Source organism: Alosa sapidissima, chromosome 8 (assembly GCF_018492685.1).
Source record: "Alosa sapidissima isolate fAloSap1 chromosome 8, fAloSap1.pri, whole genome shotgun sequence".
NCBI classification, from domain to species: domain Eukaryota; kingdom Metazoa; phylum Chordata; class Actinopteri; order Clupeiformes; family Clupeidae; genus Alosa; species Alosa sapidissima.
In genome coordinates this window covers 22515786-22525478 of record NC_055964.1, presented here as the reverse complement: position 1 = coordinate 22525478, position 9693 = coordinate 22515786, and the positions used below count along the sequence as shown (strand labels likewise).

General features: G+C 46.1%; 1 protein-coding gene across 5 annotated transcripts in view; it reads right to left on the bottom strand.

Annotated features, from left to right (window-relative positions):
• acacb (acetyl-CoA carboxylase beta) overlaps window positions 1-9693 on the bottom strand; it is a 38266-nt gene that overhangs the window by 1368 nt on the left and 27205 nt on the right. For all 5 annotated transcript variants that reach the window (XM_042101157.1, XM_042101158.1, XM_042101161.1 and 2 more), the window contains 16 exons: window positions 9334-9489; window positions 9015-9137; window positions 8408-8677; window positions 7944-8041; window positions 7689-7809; window positions 6594-6704; window positions 5705-5848; window positions 5145-5265; window positions 4731-4827; window positions 4522-4618; window positions 4250-4385; window positions 3646-3823; window positions 3123-3235; window positions 2809-2963; window positions 873-1043; window positions 378-514 (listed from right to left, as the gene is read on the bottom strand). In XM_042101157.1, coding sequence (XP_041957091.1) covers window positions 378-514; window positions 873-1043; window positions 2809-2963; window positions 3123-3235; window positions 3646-3823; window positions 4250-4385; window positions 4522-4618; window positions 4731-4827; window positions 5145-5265; window positions 5705-5848; window positions 6594-6704; window positions 7689-7809; window positions 7944-8041; window positions 8408-8677; window positions 9015-9137; window positions 9334-9489 — 2228 coding nt within the window. The remainder of the gene's footprint in view (window positions 1-377; window positions 515-872; window positions 1044-2808; window positions 2964-3122; window positions 3236-3645; window positions 3824-4249; window positions 4386-4521; window positions 4619-4730; window positions 4828-5144; window positions 5266-5704; window positions 5849-6593; window positions 6705-7688; window positions 7810-7943; window positions 8042-8407; window positions 8678-9014; window positions 9138-9333; window positions 9490-9693) is intronic.

Here is a 9693-nt window from a genome sequence, read left to right as displayed (position 1 = left end):
GAACAAAATGCACTGCTAACAAAAAGAAAGTGTTAATCAGAGGAAGAGATGCTGTGTGCTAGATTTAAATACTAGCTCATTTCCATCTACACAGACTTCATATACAGTCAGAGGCCCGATCAGTGAATCTAGTCATCTAGCCATCAGCCACTTTTGTCCAAAGTCATTCACACTATTTCTTAAATAGACAGCCATCAGTATACGTGTTCCCACAGTACTGAACCCATGATCTTGGTGTTGCTAGCACCTTATTCAATAACTAGAGAAGTCAGAACAGTAGCTACTCATTCTCAGCTCATGCCGGATAAACAGTTATTGGAATAAACCAAAAACCAATAAGTGATTTCATTCAATAATCCAGTAGTAGCATACAGTACCTGCGGATGTGTTTGAGGGCGTAATCCCTCTTCAAGTATTTGATATTCTCCCTGATGGCCGAGCGTGTGCCGTCCTCCTTGGCCAGGTGCTTCTCCAGCCACTCCACCACCGCTTGGTTGTTATCCCACAGGTACGCCTGGAACACAACACACTCCACGTCAGAGAGGGTTGAAGTCACCTTTGTCCACGTCACTACAAGCCCAGTGGGGACTGGACCGAAGTTTGAGCTCAGAAAGTAACTATGACCTACTATGAACTTGGTCCACCTACGTTAACAAATGAATTTCACCTGCTAGTCTCCTACTACAGCTCATGTACAAACATATGACTGATTGAGTCATAGGAAGGACACGTAGAGCATTAATTCCATGACTTCCATTTCAATAATATATTCACAGGAGAGAAGTGGCTCTGTTGTTGAGGCCACACACACACACACACACACACACACACACACACAGCACCAGACCCCTGAGTGACTCTGCTGGCCTCACCTTGACGGTGCCCTCCGTCTCCACAAACCAGCGGCGCAGCATGGACTGGACATGGCCGTCGCTGAGGTCGCGGTTGGCCTGCAGGACCTCCGCCTTGGCCACCTCCTCCAGCAGGAGGCGTCTCAGGCGCCAGTAGAAGAAGGAGCGGGCGCTCTTCCAGTCCAGAATGTCCTGCACAGCAACAATTCATTCACTCTGTAAGTCACTCTGGCTAAAAAAAGTAATTTACATGACAAACAACTAGATGTACCGCAGAGCGGTACAAAATATGACCGCCGCCCAGTCCAGCACATGTTTTCCACAAAAATAAATCACGCTGAAAGGCCTATATGATTTTAACTGTCTCACTAAATTGCATTATCCACACTCAATTCTCACTGGTATCTGCTACACAACAAGTACCAAAACATGATTAGTTCATAGATTTCACATGTAAAATTCATTTCATACAACCCCACCTCCATCTTGCCTGTTCATAATTCTGAGAAATTCTTGAATTGTGTGCATGTGTGCATGTACATGTTTATGTTATGTGTGTGGGTGTGTGTGTGTGCGTGCATGCTTGTGTGTATGCCTGCGTATGTGCCTGTGCATGCATGCGTACATATGTCTACCGTGTGAGTATGTGTCATACGTATGATTACTGTGAATGTATGTGTGTGCGTGTGTATCTGTTTGTGCACATGTGTGCACATGAAATGGGTTAACATGACCCCTGGAGGCAAACATACGGAAAAAAATGGTCATCCTAGGCCCTACAGTTCTCAAGATATTCACAGAGAACTGTGTCTGCCCTACCCTCCTTTTCGCGGGGTCCAGTCCAGCGGGGGGGCTACAGATCAAAACGAAAAACGACGGTTCCATGCTATCCATGTGGGGTTACATGCCCACCAACTTTTGTGTACCCCGGTGTCCCGGGAATCCTTGTTGGTGTACGTCACTAAATGTACACATAAATTATTTTATTGTAAGGCCCCCCATGAACGAAAGTACACAAAACTTGGCATGCATTCGGAGGGTGTCATAATGATCCTACACTTTTAATTTCGTGCAGTTTTGACCTTGTCAGCCAGAGATATTGTGATGAAAACACCTAATTTTTTGCTTTTTAATTTTTAACTAGGTGGCGCTACACATGAAATAAGTGGTAATGGGATGGGTTGACATGCCCCCTTAAGACCAACATACATAAAAAAGGTGGATCTCCTAGGCCCTACGGTTCTCGAGATATTCACAGAAAACTGTCTCTGGCCACCTACAGGCCAGTTGGTGTATAGTAACATAAATTAATTTATTGTGTGGCCCCCCATGAACGGAATTCCACAAAACTTGGCATGCAAACAGAGGGTGTCATAATGATCATACACTTCCAATTTCGTGCAGTTTTGACTATGTTAGGTCACAGATACCTGCGATTACAACACCTTATTTTTACCTTTTTGTGTTTAACTAGGTGGCGCTATACATGAAATGAGCATCAACATACCAAAAAAAAAAAAGGTCCTCCTAAACCCTACGGTTCTCGAGATATTCACAGAAAACTGTGTCTGCCCTACCCTCCTTACCCTCCTCCAATCCAGCAGGGGGGCTACAGATCAAAACGAAAAACGATGGTTCCATGCTATCCATGTGGGGTTACATGCCCACCAAGTTTCGTGTACCCCGGTCTTTCAGTGTCCCGGGAATCCTTGATGGAAATTTGGGCATGCGAAAATGGAAAAAAACTAAAAAAAAAAACTAAAAAAAATAAATAATAAAAAAAAAAAATCTGACTAAACCTATATGACCGCCGCTTCGCTGCGCGGCGGTCATAATAATGAAATGCAAATGTGGACCAATGCCTTCAATGAACAAGTGCAGGGGGGGCTATAATCTAAGCGAGGTATGGGGTGTTTGGGTGGGGTGTCTGTAGTTTGGTTGGCGCGGTTTTACTCACCGTGATGACACCCTTCTCCTGCATTCTGCCCGGGGTGTCGTGGAGGTCGGCGAACTGCACTGCCACCTGGTGGTATATGGGCAGAAGGAACTCCTCCCGCGCCCTGAGCCTCGCCTCCACATCTCTCCGCTCAGCGCCAGACAACTCCGGTGACCCTGCGCAAGAGGAGCAGAGCATACTGTAAACAAGCTCTTCTGCTCTTCCAGCAGTTTACACAACTTCATTAACAGATAAAAAATTAGTCAGTGGCACACAGGTCTTTCTTTTTCAATTCTGTTATAACTGACAGCACCAGTGGAGTTTGGCGAGCTTACCCAGCTGATCGGCCAGATCGGCATAGGGACGGTCAGTCCGGCGCATGGTCTTCACCAGGTCTTTCTTGCGGAACTTGATCTCCACTGTGCCCTCCGCCTCCAACACACCACCCCTGGAGGAGCGAGAAAGGCAACACGAGCGGGAAACAGAAAGGAAGAGAGGGAGAGAGAAAGGAAGAGGGAGAGAGAGAAAGGAAGAGAGGGAGAGAGAAAGGAAGAGAGGGAGAGAGAAAGGAAGAGGGAGAGAGAGAAAGGAAGAGAGGGAGAGAGAAAGGAAGAGGGAGAGAGAGAAAGGAAGAGAGGGAGAGAGAAAGGAAGAGAGGGAGAGAGAAAGGAAGGGAGGGAGAGAGAAAGGAAGAGAGGGAGAGAGAAAGGAAGAGAGGAAGAGAGAAAGGAAGGAAGGGTGAGAGAGAGAAAGGAAAGGAGAGAGGGAGAGAGGGAGGGGACCAATAAGACACAGGTGTCCAAACTGACATTACTTTCCATTCTCACTTAACGAGACGTTGTTTTCTCTCTGGAGCACCTGCTCTCCCTGTCTGCGTAGAGCTCCATGAAGAGTGGGTTGATGGTGGGGTCGATGACGACCCATGAGCCTCCTCTCAGCTCCGCGTGGGGCGGGATGTAGACCAGCACGGGCTGCCGGAACTCCCGCAGGGCGTCCACTATGTAGGCCCCAAACTTCAGCACCTGGTCATACATGTCTGGTGGACAGAGAAGAAAGACATTAACTTCTCAGTGAACTGTTCCGGTTCCTCAATAGTCTCAAAAACCCTTTTCAAGAATGGTTCCTTCTCATCAACTTGTTCCAATACCAGAACCAGATTTATGTTTCATCTACTAAATATAGTCTTGGATACAGCCTATTTGACTTCCACTTACAGTGTTTATGAATGAAAGGGGGAGGAGAAGGAAGGTGTAGGACTAGTTCACTTCTCAATTAACTGTTTAATCATTCCATATTGAATTCCATAACAGATCCAGATGTAGGTCACTCAACTATATATGGTTTTAGATTCACTTACAGCATGTTTAAATTATATATTACATTAAAAAGAAGGTTGTACAAATACACAGCACACATGGCGCACAGCACATACACAGCACTCAGAGTGATTAGATTGTCTCACCTTTCATGCCCCCAGAGAAGCCTCTCCAGTTGGCGAAGACCATGAGAGGCAGACGCTCACGGTTGAAATCCTGGATGGCCTGCGCCGTTTTAAAGGCCGAGTCTGGGAACCACACCTGCCCTGCCTGTTGGATGACCTGAGAACAAATAGAAAAGGGAACAATTCAATACAAAAGGTGCATAAATTGATGATTATTTATTGTTACTAGCATAGAAGCAACTGTCCTGAAAAGGTAGAGATGAACTGAGCTTGTGGAGCTCAAGTGAACCTACTTTAGCTTCAGAGTTCAGATTGGCCGGATCTGCTGGGATGGCTAGCTCAACCGTCCTGGTTTCCACAGCGATCACTCCCAGAGGAATTCCTCCCAACCTGTGCACCATTACATAACACAGCCTCAGCAATCGCAGCTAATGCACATTTAACCCATGTGTTGTCATTGGTCACTGTGTTTCTATGAGGTGCCGTTAGAACTGTGCCATACCTGGCTCTGCCCACCACCACCGTCTGCGCCCAGGAGCCCATGATCTCCATGAAGGAACCGTAGTCAAAGAAGCCACTCTCCCACGCTCCCTTTTGGGCTAAAAACAGAACAAACGGCTCAGAATCACCGGTCAGTGAGACACTGCAATTGCCCGCAAACTCGTAGATTACAGACACTGCGAAATATTCTCGTCCTTTACATATGCACTGTACAGCCGTTTTTACATTTAAAACAAATGTGGTCACTCCAGAAACTTACAATTACATTGTGTTCTCAAACTCACAACTTTGCATGCAGTCAGTCAGCCCACATGTAAGAGCTGCAGCCACAGTATACGTCATGGATGGCCATAAATGACCTACACACAGGGCTGGGTTGCATAGTGGTGGTAGTTTTGCACACAGAGGGACTTACTGGGATGAGGTCGGCCGCACAGCAGCCAGCGTGGATCATAGGGGGCTTTGGTGGGGACAAACTCAATCTCTCTCTCCACCGGGTCAGAAGGGGGCAGCACTGGGGGCATCGCGGTCTTGTTCTAATTATAGATCGCACCGTTCAGATACGATGTACTGCTGATAACGGTCTTAACCACAGGCCTATAAAGTACAGCAGTAGGTCTATGACGACTAAACTAAACAAGCATAACCACAAGCACTGACAAGCACTCTGTTGAGAAATGGGAAGCAAAGCAATGACCAAGCCACTGACAACACAGAGGAAGAACCATGTGAGCACTTTGAGAAGGAGAGCTGTGGGACTAACATCAACGCTTCACTTTGAGGAGAGGAAAATCGGTCCATTGGGATTCATATTTAAAGTGGAACTCAACCCTAAAACAACATTATGCTCCAACACTATATTTCATCACATATATATAGTTGATTGTGCTAAATGATAAATTACCCATGATAACAGGCTAGAATGTCTTGAGTTCAATTCCCCTTTAAGGACGCCAATGACAACTGGACAGCTACCTTTGGCATGTAAGACAGCCACTGCAGGATGGTGAAGACTCCCTCGAAGTCGTCTGGTACCGTGGTGTGTGTGACGCCGTTGTTGTGCATTATCTGGATGCCACCAAGCTGGTTGTTGGATGTGTACACTTCACGCCCCAGCACCTGTGAAGGTAAAAAACAATGACTTTTTCAGATGTGTATACCAGAACATCAAAGTTTGCCTGAAAGTTCATCTTTTTGCCATAGCATTTCTGTTGTTTTAGGACAGGTAACCTCAACATGCAGTTTGCCATTATATACGTTCTACATTAGCCCAGAAATCTAGACGCACCCTGGCGGCAGCAAATTATATTTGCTGCCAGGGCTAGTCTAGCAACTCTCTGTTGGCTTGTGAGCTCAAAAAATTATTTTTACTTTTATTAGGCCAATCAAATCGTGTATAGAGTTGTTAGGCAGGCTTAACATAATGATTGATGGCAGAGCTGCAACGGTTTGGCTTGAATTCCCTGCTACTTGAAAACAAATAAGATGGATGTCGCTGTTGGCGAACAGTGTGACACAAGCTTTTATTAAGTTGGCAAACGTTTGAACTAGCCAACTAGCTCCGCTGGTGGGAAACGCATGAGACTCATAGCGCTGTCCTATTGCGTGCAGAGGGAATTTGAAAGGTAACCGATTATCCCGCCCCTCGGACTGAGCAATGCGAACGGTGTTTGCCCAGACCCTACATTATAATGTGGGTTTGGCTCGTCAGGCTAGTTCTACATTACATTATGAGCGAATTCAATTGTGTAAAATTACTATGTTGGTGATAAATGTGCGATATCACCGTCAGGCTCTATGTTTTTCAGCCTGCTGAGAGTTTGTGAGCAGGTCTGGGGTGCGTTTGGGAGGGTGGCAGACGTACCTTGTTGAGCGCTCCTGCTCCAGTCAGGATGATGTGAGAGTTCTCCACCTGGATCACCCTCTGGCCCAGCCGCACCAGGTACGCCCCAATGCCTATGGCACGGCAGGTCACCTGAATGTCCACACACACACACACACACACACACACACACACACACACACACACACACATTACATTGTACTCCAATTTGTGGTTATATGACACTGCAGCGTTAGAATAGCTGTTGAAAAATCTTCAGCAAAATCAAAATCGATCAATAGGTGGAATATACAGGCACAGAAGTAAGTAAACACACAGACACACACAGACACACACACACACACACACACACACACACACACACACACACACACTTCCAAATTTATATCTAAGCCAGTAGTAACAGAGATAACAGAAGCTAGAAGGAAGTACATAAGCTGTTCACATTTCATTTGGGGGGGGGGGGGGGGGGGGGGGGGTTAAGATCGTCTTGGTAGTGTATAGGTCTAATTGAGTGCCTATCACTTTAAGACGTTTGAGGGAACCCTTGCAATTGTAACACAGTTGAAAGGCTGCTGATGTGTGGATGCAATTCATAACGTTTTCTACATAGTTAAAATAAAGGTTCGTACTTCTCCTTGGGACAAGCACTTTTGAATTTTGGAATGGCATGCTCAGGGTGCATTCAGAGCACCTCGGAATGATAAGGACCGCCCCCATGGCTACTTTGTTTTTCCGACAGCAAGTGTTCAAGTGCTTGAAACATTTAAAACAGTTAAAACATACACTCACTAATCCTAAACAAAAGACTGTATTTGCTTAAAATATAGTGTAAGATGCTCGTGAAAGAAAGATATGCAGCTTTTCAAATGATAAAAAGGGCAGGGATGATTTCATAAGGACAGGCCCATTTCCATATACCTAATAAATGGGAGTGCCCACATCTTTTCATTTCCATATACCTAATAAATGGGAGTGCCCACATGTTTTTATGAGTAATGAGTAACTACACACTGAGATGACAGTCAGTCACACAGAAACACAGACCCAGGGCATCTGTGAGGCAGTCCAACGATAAGACCCAGTGATTGTGAGGTGAGGTTATGTGTGGTGTACCATGCTGATGGTGATGATCTCCTGGTAAGCCAGAGAGGACTCCCCGGCGATGGTGCCCGAGCCCCGCAGGTTCTCCACGCCTAGACCCTCCTCCATCCCGATGATGTCTGTGATGATGTACCTGGAGACCAGCAGGGAGAGAGAGACACATTAACATCACCTGTTGGCTGATTGCCTTCAACATAAACAGTGTTAAAGGCACTCACAATACACAAACAAACAATTGATGTGAATTGAGAAGTGAGAGCAGCAGACCTGGACTCCCCTTCTTCCTCCACGTGGTGACAGTGCACGGAGTTGGTGGAGCTGATGCGTGTGTAGTCCTGAGGCGTCAGGTACAGGTACTTAAAGCCCTGCAGGCCAGAGCAGGGACAACTCGGGGTCAATACAGGCATCGCTCACCGCACAGATTTAACATTACTGGGGAGTTAATCTAGCAATCTATCTATCAAAAACATCAGAGCAAAATACGTCCATGCAGGACTATTTGCCCCAAACATCTGTCTATTTCTATGACTTATTAGCAATTAGCAAAAATACCCAACAGTCCAAAGCATTTGTACATGTTATTGTATGACAATAAACCAAGTGTGTGCTACAAAGCATATGAGGCAGTTAATGGTAATGTAGTGTGTGTTTGTGTGTGTGTGTGTGTGTGTGTGTGTGTGTGTGTATGTGAGAGAGAGTGTGTGTGTCAGCCTACCAGCCCACCAGCCTACCTTATAGGGGTCAGCAGGGTCTATCCACGCCACCTGGAACATGTGGCGGATATCCTCGGCCAGGCCAATGCGCGCGCCGCTGTTGGCCGAGATGTAGATGCGGGGGATGCCCTCGGTGCGGGCCAACTCCGACGCCTGCAGGAACAGCTGGTCCTCCTGAGGCCCGAACGAGCCGATCATGTAGGTGATGTCATTACAGATGACGATGAGGTCACGGCCCTCCGGGTATTCAGGAGTCTTCATGCGCATACGGAATGCAACCATGCCACTCTGGGGAGAGAGAGACAACACAACACTGGAATTTACAGAACACAACTGTTATGCATACGACTTAAAAACCACTTTCATTGTCTTTTCATTATAATGATTCTTTGATCTTTTAGATGTCCTATAAATGAGAATCAAATATGAAAAAAAAAAAAAAAAAAAAAAAAAAAAAAAAAAAAAAAAAAAACTCACTTGCTTATCATCACCATTGTCTTACATAAGCAGTACGCAAACGGTAAGCAGCCTACACAAACAGTGGCACTACTAGTGGCTAGTATCAGTAATGGCTCCTTTACTGAAGCAGTGTCCAGCCTTGCTGGACCAGACCTAAGCTCTCTACCTCGTTGTCTCCTGGGAGTCGGTTCATCTGCACCAGTCTGCCCTGAGCGTCCAGCACCAGCTCGGTACACGAGAGCACATCTTTAGGGTAGCGGTCACCAGGGCCCCACAGCTTAAACAGAGCCTGGAGGAGAGACATACACAGTTAGAACTACCTGCCACAGACCACACAATAACGCCATCCGACAACCGTGACATTGTGATCAGATACAAAAAAAAACATTCTGAGACAGACAGAGACAAAGACAACCCCCATATGCATTCTTCAAGTCACAGACCTTTGGATGATAAAGAGAGAATGGGAAGTAGGGGGTACCCACCTGTCTGAACATCTCGGGGAAGTCGTACACATAGGTGGTACCCAGGGTCTGGGCCTGGAAGCGTTTGGCCTGCAGCAGGTCTTTGGTCACATACGGTGTGCTGATGAGCATGCCATGCAGGAGACCCTGCTTATCCCCATACGATTGGAACATGATCTACAAACACACAAACAGCTATGTGAGCATGGATCAAAGTGCCTGAACAACACACAGCATGGAGAAGGTTCTAGATCTTTGAATTCTGTGTGATTGTTATCCACCATTCTATTCTATTCAGTGGTGTTCTATTCCACTCTATTCGTTCTATTCTACTGTAAAACTATTCTCTTAGCCCAGTAAAAAGATAAACTAGTTGGTGAC